At 40.5% G+C, this 17,438-nt stretch overlaps 4 protein-coding genes across 5 annotated transcripts; 2 read left to right on the top strand and 2 right to left on the bottom strand.

Moving 5' to 3' along the window:
• Positions 1 to 507: 507 nt before the first annotated feature.
• On the top strand, positions 508 to 2,482 carry LOC102228671 (ribonuclease P protein subunit p21-like). Its single transcript, XM_005815598.3, has 5 exons — positions 508 to 655; positions 756 to 856; positions 1,683 to 1,765; positions 1,865 to 1,999; positions 2,127 to 2,482. The coding sequence occupies exons 1-5, from the start codon at positions 599 to 601 to the stop codon at positions 2,222 to 2,224; spliced, it is 474 nt and encodes a 157-aa protein (XP_005815655.1). The 5' UTR covers positions 508 to 598; the 3' UTR covers positions 2,225 to 2,482.
• Positions 2,398 to 4,697, bottom strand: LOC102228409 (aquaporin-12-like). Of its 2 annotated transcripts, XM_005815597.3 has the most exons (3): positions 3,360 to 4,693; positions 2,724 to 2,840; positions 2,398 to 2,633 (listed from the first exon to the last, which is right to left on the bottom strand). In XM_005815597.3, the coding sequence occupies exons 1-3, from the start codon at positions 3,952 to 3,954 to the stop codon at positions 2,506 to 2,508; spliced, it is 840 nt and encodes a 279-aa protein (XP_005815654.1). In that variant the 5' UTR covers positions 3,955 to 4,693; the 3' UTR covers positions 2,398 to 2,505. The 2 variants fall into 2 exon arrangements, with proteins under 2 accessions (XP_005815654.1, XP_023194677.1); XM_023338909.1 differs by having other exon boundaries at positions 2,398 to 2,840; positions 3,360 to 4,697.
• A 1,104-nt stretch (positions 4,698 to 5,801) lies between these two features.
• On the top strand, positions 5,802 to 12,698 carry LOC102219713 (UDP-N-acetylglucosamine/UDP-glucose/GDP-mannose transporter). Its single transcript, XM_005817323.2, has 12 exons — positions 5,802 to 7,195; positions 7,468 to 7,501; positions 7,602 to 7,688; positions 7,810 to 7,877; positions 7,962 to 8,033; positions 8,171 to 8,239; positions 8,467 to 8,569; positions 9,131 to 9,223; positions 9,827 to 9,894; positions 10,073 to 10,151; positions 10,228 to 10,310; positions 10,530 to 12,698. The coding sequence occupies exons 1-12, from the start codon at positions 7,086 to 7,088 to the stop codon at positions 10,633 to 10,635; spliced, it is 972 nt and encodes a 323-aa protein (XP_005817380.2). The 5' UTR covers positions 5,802 to 7,085; the 3' UTR covers positions 10,636 to 12,698.
• LOC102219372 (transmembrane protein 205-like) lies at positions 12,207 to 17,083 on the bottom strand. Its single transcript, XM_014471396.2, has 4 exons — positions 16,969 to 17,083; positions 16,143 to 16,273; positions 14,602 to 14,765; positions 12,207 to 14,446 (listed from the first exon to the last, which is right to left on the bottom strand). Exons 2-4 carry the CDS (start codon positions 16,240 to 16,242, stop codon positions 14,144 to 14,146), a joined length of 567 nt encoding a protein of 188 aa, XP_014326882.1. The 5' UTR covers positions 16,243 to 16,273; positions 16,969 to 17,083; the 3' UTR covers positions 12,207 to 14,143.
• Between the last annotated feature and the right edge of the window lie 355 nt (positions 17,084 to 17,438).

The raw sequence follows: 17,438 nt of genomic DNA, 5'->3' as shown, positions 1-17,438 counted from the left end.
GTCAACACACAAATAAATACAACTGGTTTTAATATGAATTGGTGGTGAGATTATTTGTGTGAAAACTAAAGAGATTATTAATATTTAAATTCTGCTTACAACAATCTGATCAGATGATGGAATCAGCTCTGTAAATACGTGGCGTGCACTAACCAAAAATTATAGATTATATAAATCAAAAGCGTTATTTCCTTAATAAAGTGTTATTCCTGTGGTGGTAATAAGTAGCCATCCACAAAATACAAATTGTGATATTTTGCTAAATTGAGTAACTGATCCAAAAATGTAACGTCGTATCCGAATTCTTGTGCCTGAAAAAATAAAAACAAGGTAATTTTACAAAATGTTTCAGGGGGCGCCACATATATGTGTGTGTTTGTGTAAAAAGTCCCCATCTGTGCCGAGCCCACACGGCAAGCTTGAGTTCGGCAACCTTCGGTTCGTGTTCAGCTAGGACACGCCTCTTATGTTATTCAGGAACTGTGGCGCTTTTATTCTGAAGGGCACAGTCGGAAATCCATCGTCGGAGTAAGAAGCTCCAAACTCGGATGCTACGAAGTTGAGCGCCGGTAATGTCCGTTTGACACCTGAATTAGTAATGGCGGTCCATCTGAAAGACAGAGAAGCCTACGAAAGACTGAACTACCTGTACCAGGTGGGGGAAAGTTTTGACGAACCGCCGCTAGCAGTCACATGTTAGCTACTTTGCTCATTGGGTGTAAACGACGGCGTCTCCGGTTTTTGTGTCTCCTCAGGCTGCGCACTGTGTCTTATCTCAAAACCCAAACAACGTGGAGTTGGCTCGGTTCTACTGCTTCACGCAGAAAACGATAGCAAGACGGCTGGTTCTCAGGCAGTAGGTAGACACGTAGCTTTAGCAATATGGTTTTATTTTGAAGGAATGGGTGAAGGTCGTCACTTCCTTGCGATGTAGCAACTTTTTAAATGTTGAAATTTGTAATTTATTCTTTACTTTATCAATACTTTTGATAAAGTGTTTATGTTTAAATGGTTACTTACGTTTGAAAGAGCGTAAAATAATTTTTCAACTGACATCAAGATAATGTCTGTTGTTTAAATGTTAAAGGGGTTTTTCTAGCATTTTAAAGTCGCACCAATTTTGTATCTATTTAAAAAAAAACATGCAGTAATGTGTTAAATCAATTGACTTTTTGCATGTATAGATATATTCTGGCAAAAAAAAACAACTAATAGACCTTTGAGTTGATTAAAAACATGTTTGTTTTTAATTGTATCATTTTTAAGTTTGTGCACAGCAGCTCTAAATAATAGCATTGAGCAAATATTATATTGCCTCTCTTCATAAATGGGCATAATCTCCCGAGTGAGATTACATTATAAGTTGTATAACTTGATGCCTACCTAAAAGCCTAACTTTCTGAATGGCATTTGACAAAGGAAAGAAAGCACTGTACGTGTAGAAACTTAATTGGACAGTCATTCTTCTTAGAAAAACTGTAAATGGTATAGTTTTTCATTTGTCAGATTTACTCAAAACAAACAAACAAAAAATCAAGTACCTAAAAACAATTGGACAGGCTATAAAAATAAAATAATCCTAGAAATGCCTGCAGGCATAAACTCCCCGGCAGGCAGGAGAGCAGCATCCAGAGAGAATTTTAAATTGTGACTTTATTTCATTTGAACTCATTTTCCTGCAGAGACCCATCAGTGAAGAGAACTGTGTGTAAGAAATGCTGGTCACTGCTCATCCCCGGTGTTACTGCCACGACCAGACAGCGGAGTAAGGCAGATAGTCATTTCAGTGACGTTGTTGACTTTTATTTTTAATCTTTGTTCAGTAGTTTTTAGTAATAAATTCCTGTTTTCTCACTTTGATTAGGAAAAAACAAAAAGAATCGCTTTACTGTAGTGAGGTGTCTCGGCTGCGGCCAGACCAAGAATCTACTGAATAATCCAGATCATTGTTTGTGGGCGGACCGACCCGAGGCGCAGCTGGAGCAGCGGAAACAATCTGGTGAATAGGCAAACTTTTTGTTTTTCTTCTTCTTTAAAAAAAGAATTCACACTTTTATTGGTAAGATTTTATTTTTAGAATTTTATTACTAAAATAATTTTTGGAACGTTTGCACCCTTTCTTGCAGATCCAGGCCCTTCAGCTAAAAATCAGCCCAAATGCCCAAAAGCTGATGGGTCCCAGTCTTCGAAAACGCATGATGCTCAGAGTTCTACCAGCACATAGGTTGTTTTGTTTTTTTTAAGTAGAAAGCATACCTTGGATAAATACAGTGGCTAATATATTTTTTTCATTTAATTTATTTCACTGAATACATGCTGCAAATTGCGCATTTTTTCCACAAGTTTTTTTTTGTCTAAATATAAACAAAGTTGAAGCTACATTAATTTTTTTTTACATTTTTTCCAAATATTTCACATAATGCATCCTTTGCTGCTCAGTTAAAGTAAACCTCTTATTAGCATTGACCATTTCTTGTAATAGTCTTTTTTTTCTATTACCATCTGTCACTTTTTCTTCTTTTCCGGTTTGTCTCCTTTCGGCACTCTGAAGCGTGTCTTCTGGAAATACAGAAGGTTCTTGGCAAAAAGCTTGGGAATGTGACCCATGTAAAGGAGAAGAGCCAACATCATCCCTGGGAAACAAGCAATTTTTAAAGAAACTGTTAACAGACTGCGACACACACACACGAACGCACCGTTTGGTGTTGAGTAATGTGACATACCTGTGAGAGAGCTCAGCCAGTAGACCAATGCATACTCTTTGAAGGTAAATCCAGGACAGTGGAAGGTGAGTCCATAAGCCAGAGATGGGTTCATGAAAGCAGAGGTGTAGCTCCTGGCTGGGAAATAGAACGGATAAGTCAGGACATTAGCTGTTTAGCCTTTTTTGAATGTGAAAGACTTAAAACGTTTGAATAAAACCAGATTTGATGCTTCGTAGTAGGGGTGTCCCGATGCAACTTTTTCCAGTTCCGATGCAATACCAATATTGCAAGTTTGAGCAATGGCTGGTACTGATAATTGATCAGCTACAACGTCGGCATGAATCGTACATACTTTCATTACTTATTTTGTAGTGTAGAATGTTAGAAAAGACTTGATCAAGTGATGTTACACATGAGAACAGTGGTCTACAACAATAGGTATGAGAACAACTGAACTGACCCTTTTGTTATTAAGCAGTGGGTCTTCGTTTGAGATACAAGCGCTGGATAAAAATGACGGAGCAGAATGCTTTTATCGGAGATGCAAGTCGATTTATTCCAATGCTCATATCCCAATCCGATATTAATATCGGATCGGGACACTCCTAGTTCCCATCCCTTCCAATAAGCATAAAGAAGTTTGAACAGACTCACCGACATGAGAGAAGAAAGTGAGTAGAACTGCGATCAGGGGTACCCGGATCAGAGCCGATCTGCGTCTCAGATTTAACTGGATGAGATGAAAGAGGAGCGCGCAGGCACACTCTGTAAAAAAGCCTTGAACCACGGAGACCAGCAGGGACGTGCTGCATTCTCTCGACATGAGGTTTTTGATCATGTGCATGTCGGTCAACTCCAGGCTCCAGTAGTACCTGGCTGCCAGCAGGCCCAGGTGAGCCCCGGCGAACTGGGCCATGACAGCGAGCGCCGTGGGCAGAGCGCCGGCCTCCAGCTGCAGGAACTTCTGCACGACCAGGCTGGGATTCCCCGACGTTCCGGCGCAGAGCACGCCGTGAGTTAGCAGCAACACAAACAGCATGGTCACGGTCACGTCCTGGCCCAGGCCCCCGGCCCACTGGCCCACCTCCACGATGGTCTGTATCTCCAGCCAGCACGCCACCAGCATGAAGGAGGCGGCGAACTCGGACACAAAGCTAAACCGAGGCCATTTTCTGAACAGCGTTTGGACCAAGACCGCGAAAATCACCACCGACAGAAAGTACCCAAGTGATGCGTTAAGTCCAGACATGGCTGACCTCGGGTGTCGTCCTCCGTCTCTTGGAAAAGAGGAATGAATGAAGGGTTGATCCAGCAGCAGGGCTTCTTTTTGACAACGTGGCGCACGCACAGACCCATTTCTTATCAGAGACACGTCAGGTTTTTTATCCCAAAACCACCTGCCAAAATACACACAGGCCTTTATGTCAGGTCAGGCAGCTGGCTGTCTTTCAGTGACTGTTTGATGTTGGTTTCCATTCAGTGTTAGCCTAATGATTCCTGCACCAACGGCACTGTTGGTAATAGGAAATGTACTGCCGTATGGACCGTCAGATAAGAGTTTTAAAACAGGTGAGGTACAGTGCATCCAGAAAGGATTCGCAGTTATCCACGCTTTTTGTTACAGCCTTTATTTTTTATTTTATTTTTTTTATAAGTTAATAAATTTTTTAAGAAATGTGTTAACTTGTTTCGCTTTTTTTGTTCCTCAAAATTCGACAAACATAGGAGAAGCACCATAAACCTGGAACAAACGTTCAGTAAACCACAAAGACGCTGGAACACTGAGTTCCTTTAAATCCAGGCTTAAAACCCACCTGTTTACTCTGCCTCTGATTAGTAGTAAGTGGAACATTGATCAATTTATTTGATGTATATTTTCTTGAAGATGGCTTTTGGCAAGATGTAACACTTATTGCTTGTTTCATAATTGGTTATTGTATGTTCTAATGTGTAAAGCACTTTGAACTGCCTTGTTTCTGGAACCTACTGTGCAAATAAACTTGACTTACAATACTGAAAAAAGTTTCACAGGTTTATTAAAAGTAGAAAACCAAATGTTAGGTCTAAATGACCTAAACACAGACACAAAGAAGAGACAAGAGTCAGAATTTAGTTTCACCTGCAGGGGGAGCACAGTTGAAACCCAGTTACAGATTTCTGCCTATGCTCTGAAGCTTCAGCTGAGTCTTGCCCTGCTTTTATTAGAATTAGGAACTCCCTAGTTACATGACAGTGTGCAGCCCTGAAGGGAGGGGGAGCAGAAAACAGCTGCACACTCACATGAACACAACTCATTCATACAATCTTCAAAAGCATATTTCATAAGATAAGACTATAGGTTTGCAGTTCCTCTAGGCCAGTGGTTCTCAAACTTTTTTCAGTGATGTACCCCCTTAAAAATATATTTTTAGTCAAGTACCCCCTGACACGGGCAAAACATTTTTGGAATAAAACAGAGGTACAGTGCTGTAAATACCCTGTAAATACTGAATATAAAATTCAGTGCATGAACACACATTTATATTTTATTGAACTTTTTACAAAATAATTTTTCCGAAGACTTATTATGAGGAGCCTACTGATTTTTTTAAAGATATTTTGAAAAGCTTCACGTACCCCCTGCAGTACCTCCATGTACCCCCAGGGGTACGCGTACCCCCATTTGAGAACCACTGCTCTAGGCCAGTGGTTCTCAAACTTTTTTCAGTGATGTACCCCCTTAAAAATATATTTTTAGTCAAGTACCCCCTGACACGGGCAAAACATTTTTGGAATTAAAAAGGGGTACAGTGCTGTAAAACCACTGTCTGATTTATTAAAGCCAAACAACTTATATCAGTGAACCTGACAAATACATCCATATTGCAAACATTGCATGGTTAAACAAAAAAGAAAACAGAAGACGGTGACCACCAGGAAGGTATAAAACCAGTCAAACCGTTTTATTTTAAAGGATATTGAAACTAAATACTGAATATAAAATTCAGTGCATGAACACACATTTATATTTTATCGAACTTTTCACAAAATAATTTTTCCCAAGACTTATTATGAGGAGCCTACTGATTTTTTTAAAGCCATTTTGAAAAGCTTCACGTACCCCCTGCAGTACCTCCACGTACCCCCAGGGGTACACGTACCCCCATTTGAGAACCACTGCTCTAGGCAATCAACGCCGGAATGCCTCGTTCATGGTATCCTCCTTTTTCACTCCTCAGCAGGCCGCTTCCAGAGTTTCAGCAAACACTTCAAAACACTCAAAGCACTTCAAGACACTCAAAGCACATTATTAAAAGGTAAATGCAAAGGTCTCTTTAAATACCTTTAAAATAATAATAATAAATGGATGATATTGTAAAATAAAGGTAAAGCAAATAAATAACTATAAAATCCTTCCACACCAAAAAAAAACACATTTATTTCAAATAAATTAACTATCCCTCTCGTACACATCCCCAAACCATCTCAACTTCCGTTTTCATTTTTCTTAGTGTTCGCAGCTCTGCCTCCTGTTTTTTTTTTTTTTTTTTTTGCAAGTGCCATTGTTTCTAATCTCAGGTCATACCAGATCTCTGCCCAACTGTAAAACTTTCCATTCATTAATCATTTTCAGTCACAGCATACTAATAGGATAGGATAACAACTAATAGCACATGTAGTTTATCCATCCACAATGTCTTTGGCTAACTTGAGAAAAACACCAGTAGAAGAATCCCACAGCAGTGTCTGACCATACTGATAGCATCCATGGCTGTTGTTGTGTATAGTATTTCTGTACAGTAGGTACCAGTTAAATGATAAATATCCAATTTATCTTTCAGCCAGTTCAATAAATCCACATCTCAACAGTGGGTCTTGTTCACAAATGTACAACTATTTAAAGGGAAATAGGTTTTCCAGGTCTATTACCAAGAAGCATTGTTACAACAAAGAACTAATCACCCAAACACAAATTTCTTGATCAACACACAAATTGTTCATTGTACCACTGCATATATTCACTGGTGAAAACATTTCCCTGTGCTCTAACTAACTATAATAAACCATGTTATTGAAAAAAAAAACGTGAACGTTCACGGCTGAATGTCCACATTTCAGCTCAGAACTGCGGATGTGTGGAAACGGCTCCCGTTTCACCCTGCAACTCCTGGATATCAACACCACAAGGACACAATTCAATGTAACCCTAAAATAACTTCACGGCTCCGCGTGGGAGAGTTACAGACTCGCGGCGGAAGTTGTAAAACGTCAGCTAACGTTCCGGCGTGGTGCGCGCGCGCGCTGCGCGCATCTGCGAGGGAGCGAGCGAGCCGCTGAAGCGATGATGGCAGCAGGGGGAGCGCAGAGGCTCACAGAGAGCTGAGTGAGAAGTCGCCGGTGATGGCGGATAAACCCTCCACGCTGTTCGTGAAGCTGTTTGCCGCCGGGTTTTACGGTTTCAGCTCGTTCCTCATCGTCGTGGTGAACAAAAGCGTCCTCACTAACTACAGGTAACTGTTTCTCCAGCGCCAGCGCGGCTGTGTATGGGGGCGGGGGGAGGCTGCCGAGCTAGCTGTAGTGTAGCGGCTGGGAAGTTGCGGTGGCTGGGGCAGCGCAGGCAGCCAGCCGAGCCCGTTAGCTCCGCTGTCCGCTAGCCAGGTTCTTCACTGCCGCAGAGAGACTTTACTTCTTTTTCCTGGTCGTATTTCTAAGTCGTTTCTTGCTTTTTCTTGTTTTGTACACGTTGGCTCATGTTGAGGTGCTTTTTCATCTGTCCCTCCAGGTTTCCCTCGTCAATATGTGTGGGAATAGGACAAGTAAGTTGGGGTTTCTCATGGCTCTTTGTATGCGGGTCAGTGGTGACTAAACCAGGCAGATAGAGCTGAACTTATTTCCTCTGGCGTGTCTTTGGTGCAGATGTTGGCCACAGTGGTTGTGCTGTGGGTGGGCAAGGCTGCGAGGGTGATCACCTTCCCAGATTTGGATGAGAGCATACCTCACAAGGTAAGACTCACAAATACTCAAGTTCATAAAAGATGCACAATTTGATGGTCTTTTTTTTTTTTTTTCCTTTGTCTTCTTTTCATGCGATTGTAAACTTGATGTTAAATCCTTGCCTTTCCAGACATTTCCTCTACCTCTCCTGTATGTGGGAAATCAAATCACTGGTCTTTTTGGTACCAAAAGGCTCAAGTAAGTACTCATCTATGCACTGATCTCACAGAATAACGTGACTCGGTGGCTCAACCTCTTCCACTTTGTGTCCTCTGCCACCAGTTTGCCGATGTTTACAGTCCTCAGGAGATTCTCCATCCTTTTCACGATGCTGGCTGAGGGATTTCTGCTGAAGTAAGACTAGCCATGACAAGATAACCCACTTTCTTTCTCCTTCAGACGTTGAATGTGACACAAAACGTAATGCCGGTTATTATTTTGCGCCTCAAAGCGGTCGGATTGAGTTTCATTGTGTTTGACCCCCGTGGCAGGAAGAAGTTCTCCAGGCCCGTCCAGCTGACAGTGTTTACAATGATCCTTGGGGCGTTCATAGCCGCAAGGTGAGCTTCTACTGTTTCCAGGTATCCTGGCTTTTACCCGCACCGGGATTACCTTCTCTACAAAGTGCGCCGTTATCTTGATATATGCTCACAAAAGAGTTGTTGTGACCTTTAGGAGCACCGCCGCTCATCTACAGTAAAAGAAGCCAAGCTGAAATACGACATGGCAAAAGAAAAAAAGACAGTTTGATTTATATGCCCTTTTTTTGCCTGCTTTATGTTTAAAGTGCCGACTTGTCCTTTGACCTGCAAGGCTACGTCTTCATCCTGATGAATGACGTCCTGACCGCAGCCAATGGAGCCTACGTGAAGCAAAAATTAGATGCAAAGGTATGTGGTGGGACCATCTTGATGAATGGTGGCCATTGTTGGGATGGATTCCTGATGCGATTGAGTTCCTGTTAACTCTAGAGAATCAAATCCCTCCTTTAGAGATTTATGGGTCGCAGTTGTTTCTTAAGTCAAGTTATTTTCCTAGCAAAGTAAATTCTTCAACTTTGAAATGTGTTTTTTTCCCTCTCAGAAACTACCTTCAAACTGCACTCGTATCCCTTTTCTTGCATGTCATGGGGGGAAAAAGTTGGATCAATAATGCTTTGTCAAAGCAGGAGCGAGTTTTAGCTTGTTTTATTTCAACGTTTTACGTCACAAGAGCAGATTGCTCAACTCTCACATTACAGCAGGATCCAGATTTAGCCCGCGATGTCTAAAGTGTACCATCTGCTTGTGCAGAGGAGGACTGTCGTCCTGGTAAAACGAGGGAGTTAAAGATGGGAGACGGAGCTGGACGAATGCGTAGAAGCGGTTCAGCGTCTTGGCAACGCAAGACGTCAGTACTCTGTCTGGAAATGTAGTGAATAACTCCCCCTTTCTCCTGTTTTTGTGTCACAGGAGTTAGGGAAATATGGACTATTATACTATAATGCATTATTTATGATCGTGCCCACTCTGCTATTGGCTGAAGTGACAGGAGATATGCAAAAGGTGAGTGAGTTGACTCTTCTTTTTGTTGTTTTTTTTTTTTTTTTGGTCCTTTTAATTAAAATAAAACATTGGATTTATCCTTGGTGATTCCATGTTCTCTTTTAGACAAACGTATCACTTCCATTGTGTCCATCAGTTCAATTTCTTAAACTGAATGCCGTAAACATGAGCTGTTCCTTGTGTGTGTTATTTTTTTATTTTTTATTTTTTTTGGTAAGTCTTGGCAGGGGCCTTGTGGTCTGCCCAGCTGGGCCTCAGCAGCCCGAGAAGCACAAAGACGGCATTATTCACCTAGCCGAGTTGTTCTAGCTGTTCCAGCAGCAAGTCTGGACCGAATCACTACAGTAGAGATACAGTTAACGGCGTTTCTAAAGCCTATGGGATATCAGCGCTGGCTCTTAAAGAGGGGAACGGTGCCAGGAAATTTAAAAACCTTTTCAGCGATTCCACTGAACGGCGTTCTGTTTCCATCTGCTGAAACCTGACGTTGCCACACCCAAAATTAGTGACTCAGTGATTCCTAATTGCAAGGCACCTTCCCCCTATTTATGAATTTGCACTTTTTATTTCATGCTGATTCCGGCGCTTTGTTTCCGACTGCAGGCAGCAGAGTTTGACGGCTGGTCTGATGCGTTCTTCCTCTCCCAGTTCGTCCTCTCTTGTGTCATGGGGTAAGATCTTTGAACGCATTCGTGTTCATGTAGCCGCATCTGGAATCGCACTGAATGAATGTGGTTTTTATGGGTGATGAAATCTGGATGCCGCTCATGCTTGACATTAAATCACTACTAACTTCTTGGAACAAACATCAACTTCTAAACGTTTCTCCTTCCCAACCCCCGTTTCTAGGTTTATTCTCATGTATTCCACTGTACTATGCACACAGTACAACTCTGCGTTAACCACCACCATCGTGGGGTGCATTAAGGTGAGCCGCGCTGTTTCGCTAAAGCTGCAGCCGAATGCAACCGGACGCCAAACGCATTGCTTTATTGATGTTGCAGAATGTCCTGGTGACCTACATTGGGATGGTGTTTAGCGGAGACTACATTTTCTCTTGGACGAACTTCATAGGTTTGAATATAAGGTATGAAAAGGCACTTTGTCATTGAATGTGCTCGGTTGTTGTGTTTTTAAGTTGTTTTCAGCGACAAAATGATGAGTACGCCTGTTACTCCTAATTAATATTGTCATAAAATACCAGGTGTATATGTTTTGGTGAACATTAAGAAAGGCCTGTGATCACTTAGAAACTTTTGAAGACATGTTGCGTGCTAACTCGTTTAGCTGTGTGTGTCGTTTGCAGTATTGCGGGCAGCTTGGTGTACTCGTACATCACCCTCACCGAGGAGCAGTCCAACAAACCGAGCGACAGCACCAAGAATGAGATCAAGGGGAAGGTTGTCGTGTGACAGACACTGGATTTGACGCCGGTTAGCGAGAAAACTCTATTTTTAGTACGACTTTTATTTATGGGGCGCTCTAGCAGCAAATTGATGGAAACGCCGGGAGTGGTTCTCCATTTCCGCTGCGCGTCTTTAATGGAAAAGGAGCCGCACCGTCACGCTGCTGCTATGGCTACCAAATCCCCCAGAGGGATTTTGTTGCAGAACTTTTTAGATAATGTTTTCACATGTCTTATAATAATACTGTACATGGGAATGTTAAGAACAAGGGAACAATAATATTTATATTCAGATGTTTTTAGTTTGTTTTTTTTAAAGATGGAAACTGTATATTTCAGGGTTTGAACATTTCAGAGTTCAATCTTGGGATTATGTATTGTCATCAGCTGTTGTAAGCATGAGCGTGTTGACGCATCACTGGGATAAGAGTCATGGTCATTTAAAAGGAACCGTTCTTTTTAAAGCCTTTTCTGTTTTTTGCTGTTTACACTTTGGTACCCTCTGAGAACGACAAAATGCACTGTCCCCGTCTTTAGCCTTTAATGTTTTGCAGTTTCCTGGCAGATGCTGTTGTAAATCTGTTACAGACGGTACGGCAGTGATGTGGAGAGACGATACGAAAAGATTATTTGGATCTTCCTCCTTCAGTATTACAGAGTTTTCTGTCGTTCGGGTTATTTTCTTGGATTCTTAAACCTGTAATCGGTTGTGTCGATTGAAGAATTTGGCAAGCAAAGCCTCGTGGGGTTTTAGTTTGCGTTGTACTTTTTTTGAAACTTTTTTTTTTACATGATTGTCTCGCACTTGTAACAGAGGTAGCTCTCACAAAGCAGAACAAACTAAATGTCACCTGCTGTTATATTTGACTGGTGAAACTTGGAGATTATCGTCTGATCCAGGAATTCAAGTTTCTGGCATTTTAAAGTATTACAAGGGGATTTGTTTTATATTTATTCTGTTTTGTTATTCCTTTTCTCTCTGTAAGATGAGTAATTATTGATGCTGATAAAAATTATTTGTAGCTGGGAAAAATGTATTTTTACATTGAAAAATTACCATTAGCATTTTTGTTTTTTTATTTTTCTCTTTCAATAAATGTTTTTTATATAAGGCTTATTGTTGATGGATATAAATTGTTTTGAAATGGTTTTTACTGTTTCTCATTAAGCACAAATTAGGATACATTTGCATTAAATGAGTTCAGTTTGTTTAGCGGTTGTTTTAAGTGCCGAGTCACGCAGCAGTTGGACTAGCGGCTAACTCACCAATCACACTCGGGTTTGGGTTTCCTCCATTATGAATCAGCCTCAGTAAACTTCAACCACACTGTGGGTCACTTCTTCGACTTCATTCAAAGTTCATAATGAACAAATAAGTGTGAGCTCTGTTTATTTTGTTTTGTTCTATTACTGCACATTGTAGCTTAAGGGGTTGGAGGGATTATAAAAATTATTTGGTTAGATATGAACCCACAAACAGCAGCAAAATGTGCTTATTGTCAAACACTGTTTGCACAGTGTAAAATAAGCTGATTCTACTTGTTCTTACCCCTGATAAATATGAAACATGGCAGATTATGAAACAAACTTAAAAAATATTTTAATGAACAAAAGTAATGTTTAGACAACGTGTTTAAAAATCCCACAGATGTGAACAGAAGACAAAACACCGTAACCCTACAACCTTCATCTCACCTATACAGCAGATATAAATATTGACACATCATACATTTCTTCATACATTTACATGTTTACGCAAGAAAATACAATTTAAAACTGCTACCAGATAACCTTGCATTGCTTTTGCCATTACTGTGCGTATTAAAAATTTTTTAAAAACACCTTCACCAGTCCAGGCCAAACTTCAGAGTCTACTCAGCTCCAAATATCTCAGGACAGAGTTTCTGGTTGTGGTACTTTCCCTCAGTTCAGATACAGTACATGTGCATCCAAGAGCAGCACAAACCAGAGCAGATTTAAAAAAAACGAAAACTCAGAGCAACAGATGAGAATTTACCAATATATTATTTTTGAAAATACTTGAAGAGGAACTGAAAAAAAAAAAAACAGTTGAGTACATATCTTCTTTCACGATATAAAGCAAAAATAAAACAGTACAAACGTGTTATGTTGGAAAACATAACAGATCACACCCACTATGACAACATTTTAGTTTCTGTTGATGTCCATTTCTCCCTTTACCAGATAATTTAACATAAATATAGTGACGTACAAATAATCTGTTAAATAAACCAAACTAAAATCCTTCACCTCTATGTACAAAAGATGACTCTTTAAAAAAATATTATGCATTTAAAAACTTTAGGTGGCATTATGTGAAGGGAAGTAGATGGCTGTAATGCACCACACCAACCAGGAACGATAGCGCCTAGCAAGACGACATTATAAAGTAACATTTAGCAAATCGTTGACAGTTATTTATGAGCGCATCTGTAGTGATTGGCTCTTTGTGTTTTCTTCATAAAACACATCTTTATTGGGATGCATGCTGCTGTAAGCAACCTGTCCGTTTTATTACTAATTAACACAGGCACGGGGAAAACAAAAGCTTGATACTACATAATGCTACCACAGATAATTCATCAAAATAAACCTGAACTGAGATTCTAATCATGTAAAAAAAAACAAACTTCCAAATAACTTCTGCATCAGTGCAATCACTAAATTCTTCAGTTAGGAATGTTGCTCAGCTGAACTGATGCCATTCGCAGCAGCCAAAAGACATAGAAGGTCCAGTCAACCAATCAGATGACAGGACCAACCCGCTGCCTTAAAGCTCACTGAGTGAACTGCCTCCATGACAAACATAACTTTTGTAACGGTGCAAGTCTACCCTGGAGCTTGCTGTACGGCTGTCTAAGTGTTCATACCCGTCGTTTTCATACCACATACCAGCCAGGAGAGCTAAAGATAGCACACCCTTCCACTCTGAAATGTGAAAGGTGGGAAGGAAAGCCAGACAAACCAGCAAAACTGCAGAAACTCCGCCCTATACAGGGAGAGCAGGAGTGAGCTGTGCAGAAGCACTTCCTTCAGTGAAGGTTCTGGTGTGTGGGTATTTAAAAAGAAACGGTGCAATCCACATTAAGCCAACTATTCCTACATGACCTCATTTTTTTTTAAATAGCAAAAACATTCAATTGACGTCAGTTAAAAGTAGGATACCTTATTATATCTGTAAAGGTAAATAAAAAGAAATTTGAAGACAACTTCGGCTGTCAGCCAATCTAAGTGGAAGATGAGGCACTGCAGCCACTGATTCATCTCTAAAAATCCTCAGGCGAGACAAGATGGACGACTGCCACCAACCGACGCCCGTTCCTTTCATTACTTCTGAAAATTCAGGGAAAACGAGGATCGCCCGACGTTTCGCCTCAGATTAAACAAAGCTTTAGGATTTAAATATGTCCACCGCTGCCAAATATCAAAGATTTCTTTCGTTTTTTCGGTAGCGTCGCAGTAAGAGATTGGAGTACAGCTGAAGGGTGTCGGCTTTACAGATGTGAGAGGTTCTCAGCCATGTAAGAGAGGCTGTAAAAGTTGCAGCCAATGCAGCAGAGATTACAGAGAGACGACAGCAGCCGGTACACCCACAGGCGCCTGCAGAGGTGCTTGTATTTCACATCTGACTCGCACAGCTTGGCGTAAGCCTCGCGGTTAGACGAAAGTCCAATATCCTGACCCAGGCCGCACGCCTGCTCGATAAGATGCATGTCGGCCATTATCTCTGATGTCATTTGGCCAAACCACTGAGCGTTGACCGCCGCGACAGTCACCGACACAAAGAAGATGAAGATCTGGAGACGAAACATCGGGTTTATGAGGAAAAGAAAGGACATCAAGGAAGACAAGAAATCCATTGCAGTTTGTGGTTGTAACGTGACAAAGGAGTAGAATGACTATTTTTTGTAAAGTATTACATAAACTCGTATAGGAAAAACCCCCAACATACCTGAAACGATTCCCTGTCATCCAGTATGTCTCTGGGATGATACACAGCGTAGATGGAGAGGTTAAAGAAGGCACACGCTGAACCCAGGTGGAGGTAGAACGGAACAAGACGACTCTGAATAAACCCGTACGTGTGTCTGTTCAGGTTGTTGTCCATTACAAAGCCTAGAGAAATCACAGTTTTTCTCTTAATAGTTAATACTTAAACTAGAACATCATTAATAAGATCATTCTCAACATTAACGGTTGTTGGCATTGACGGTGATTGTCAAGTGTTAATTTGTTCACCATCATGACTGGTAGTATTTCTAGAGTACTTTTAAGAAGCTGCTGTTTTGTGGCCTACAAGAGGTTCCTTCATTGTTTTCAAACTTCACAACTTAACTTTAACATCTTTCTCTTTCGTCGGTTATTTTCTACTTTCTTTACAACAAATCAATTAGGATGACAGCTCTATTTAAATGTTCAGAATGTGGCATGTCAAGATAATGAAAAGGCCCATTTATTTCAGAGTTAATTACAAGGCATTATCCTTACAGATGTTATCAGAAATGTCCTACATAAGCTCATATTACAAGAACAGAGCTTCTTTCTTCCTCTGGTTCTTGTGGAGCTGGATCAGATTCTCTTACTTTTATCACACATTCAGTGTTTTGTTGTTATTAAGGTGTACAGTTGGCATAACAGGCTCTTTATACCAACTGTACCAAAAATTTATTATTTTCTGGAAGAAAGAATTAATTTTTGATATATATATATATATGTCCTAAAAAACTAACAAAAAAACAAGACTCAATCTGACACCAAATTTTGTCTTCCAAAGATATGCCGTAAACTCTGAATTTTCATCCAAGAGCTTCTTCCACGACGGCTTTTGAAAGTGCCTACTTTGAAAAACAACCTGAATTGTCAGAGCAATAATACTGTGGTGCCATTTTGTTTTCTCTACGAGAGCATCTCCAGTGCTGCAGACGTTTCTTCTCACACACTTGCGGATCACACAGCGGTGACAGAGAAAGAGTCACAAGGTGGATGGACACAAGATAAAGTTTTCACCGGCTGCCTTTTGCAGAAACAAACAGAACCTCACAAGTAATCAAGTACATTATAACCTCAGCTGATCACAACTCACAACTATTTTTACACTACAAGCGTGCTCGCTAAATTCAGCTACTTCTAGTTTTTATTGTAAACTATACTTTTTTTTTTTTTAGCTATTTTGTAATTTGACACTTTATAAACAAACATTAGCTGAATCAGATTTACTGTCCAAACTACGCTGTAAATGCTGCGGGGTTCTGGTCCCATCGAAAACTGACAAAACCATTAACATCCTGCGTGTCATGCCTGAACACTTCCTTACTGTGTGCCAACATCAGATCTACACAAATCGCCATACAATGAATAAGTTTAATTATCCATACATGCGCTGCTCACAACAAGTTATGATAAAGTCTGCTCGAATAAAAAGAACTTTAGATCTTTTGCTGTTAACATTTGTCTCCTGGTGACTTAAATATCCTGTTTGTGTGTGGCACCTACTTGAAATAAAGGTGACCCAAATTTGCATCCCCCAGTAGGTGGAGAGAAGCAGCAGCTGCAGCAGCTTCACGGTGTAGGTCGGCTCCTGGTCAGTCGCCATGATGTTCTCCACAACTTCTCACCTCTCTGGTCTGTTTTCAGAAAAATGAAACAAACAAAAAAAAACCGCTCCAGGTTATACAGGTAATTCCTCAACTCCAACCTTACTCCTTTTGTCATGAGGGTACTTGACCTTTACAAAGACCTTTTGAATAATGTCCCTCTAAAGGTAGGACGACAGCTTCCAAGTGAGGAAAAAAAGACTGTAGATTCAATATGTCACTATGAATAAATAGAAGGTGCAGTCTGTCTAGCTTTCTTATGTTTGAGAGACATTTCTGTCAATTTTCACATTAATCCATTTGAAACTTCCGCCCTGTTGTCAAGGTAACAGGCTAGCAGGGTTTGACCTCACCTAACGTGTTAGACTCTACAAGCTAGGCAAGACCTTTTTTTTTCACACGTCGAAATATGCTTGTTCAAAACAAATAGTTTTGAACACGCTACAAAGAATAAATATAGAAAGAAAGCAGTAAATACTTTGATAGTAAAGTAGTAAAATGTCTCCAAATTCTACCTCTTCATCGTCGAGGCAAATTAGTGAAGAAGCTAGATGTCGAGCAGAGTAATAAACTCCACTAACCAGCAGCTAACAGCTAGTTAGTTGAATAACCCACGACTTAAGTTTAACTTAAAACAATTCACGATAAGCGAGGTCGTAATGAATTCAACTGAGAACGCGTGAATTAATAGTTACGTTGCAACATTAAAGTACAGCTCGGTTTACCTGTTTTGTAAAAGGTTTCAGGAGAAATGTCTCCGGTCAGAAACAGAACTCTCTTTACTAGCTGACAGCCTCGTTTGCTCCTTCGGCTCACTGCCGTCACACCGGTTCAGGGAGCGGAGCCTCTTCTTCTTCGTCTCTAGGGTTTATAGCAGTTTTTAATCCAATCATGTTGCATTACCGCCCCCTGTCGTGTCATCCGGTTACTGTCTTTTTTTTCTAGTAGTCGAAATGAACCGACCACCAGCCATTAAAGCTTCTCAAATGGACTTGTTCTTAGTCTGTCATAATTTTTATTATAAAACAGACTAATTCAAATGTACAAAAAAGAAAATGAGGAAATATGATTATGATGTCACCATAGGAGGAGAATTAACTTTATTATAAAATATATTTTTATTTGTGATTTCGACAATCAATTACCAGGAGCTGTTAGGAGTTTAAAACATATAAGGAAATATTGCCAAACATTA

This window comes from Xiphophorus maculatus, chromosome 9 (assembly GCF_002775205.1).
Source record: "Xiphophorus maculatus strain JP 163 A chromosome 9, X_maculatus-5.0-male, whole genome shotgun sequence".
Lineage (NCBI taxonomy): Eukaryota > Metazoa > Chordata > Actinopteri > Cyprinodontiformes > Poeciliidae > Xiphophorus > Xiphophorus maculatus.
Note: the sequence above shows the minus strand (reverse complement) of the source record. Positions and strands in the feature narration are given on the sequence as shown.

Bases quoted from the DNA above. Each gene is read 5' to 3' on its own strand.
- LOC102219713 (XM_005817323.2), top strand. From the start codon at position 7,086: ATGGCGGATAAACCCTCCACGCTGTTCGTGAAGCTGTTTGCCGCCGGG. The intron at 7,689-7,809 runs GTAAGACTCACA...TTGCCTTTCCAG, and splicing joins ATGAGAGCATACCTCACAAG to ACATTTCCTCTACCTCTCCT. The intron at 10,311-10,529 runs GTATGAAAAGGC...TGTCGTTTGCAG, and splicing joins TTCATAGGTTTGAATATAAG to TATTGCGGGCAGCTTGGTGT.
- LOC102219372 (XM_014471396.2), bottom strand. From the start codon at position 16,242: ATGGCGACTGACCAGGAGCCGACCTACACCGTGAAGCTGCTGCAGCTG. The intron at 14,766-16,142 runs GTAGGTGCCACA...TGATTTCTCTAG, and splicing joins TTGGGTCACCTTTATTTCAA to GCTTTGTAATGGACAACAAC. The intron at 14,447-14,601 runs GTATGTTGGGGG...TTTCGTCTCCAG, and splicing joins ATGACAGGGAATCGTTTCAG to ATCTTCATCTTCTTTGTGTC.
- LOC102228671 (XM_005815598.3), top strand. From the start codon at position 599: ATGGCGGTCCATCTGAAAGACAGAGAAGCCTACGAAAGACTGAACTAC. The intron at 857-1,682 runs GTAGGTAGACAC...ATTTTCCTGCAG, and splicing joins AGACGGCTGGTTCTCAGGCA to AGACCCATCAGTGAAGAGAA. The intron at 1,766-1,864 runs GTAAGGCAGATA...CACTTTGATTAG, and splicing joins TGCCACGACCAGACAGCGGA to GAAAAAACAAAAAGAATCGC.
- LOC102228409 (XM_023338909.1), bottom strand. From the start codon at position 3,954: ATGTCTGGACTTAACGCATCACTTGGGTACTTTCTGTCGGTGGTGATT. The intron at 2,841-3,359 runs GTGAGTCTGTTC...TCTATTTCCCAG, and splicing joins CACTTTCTTCTCTCATGTCG to CCAGGAGCTACACCTCTGCT.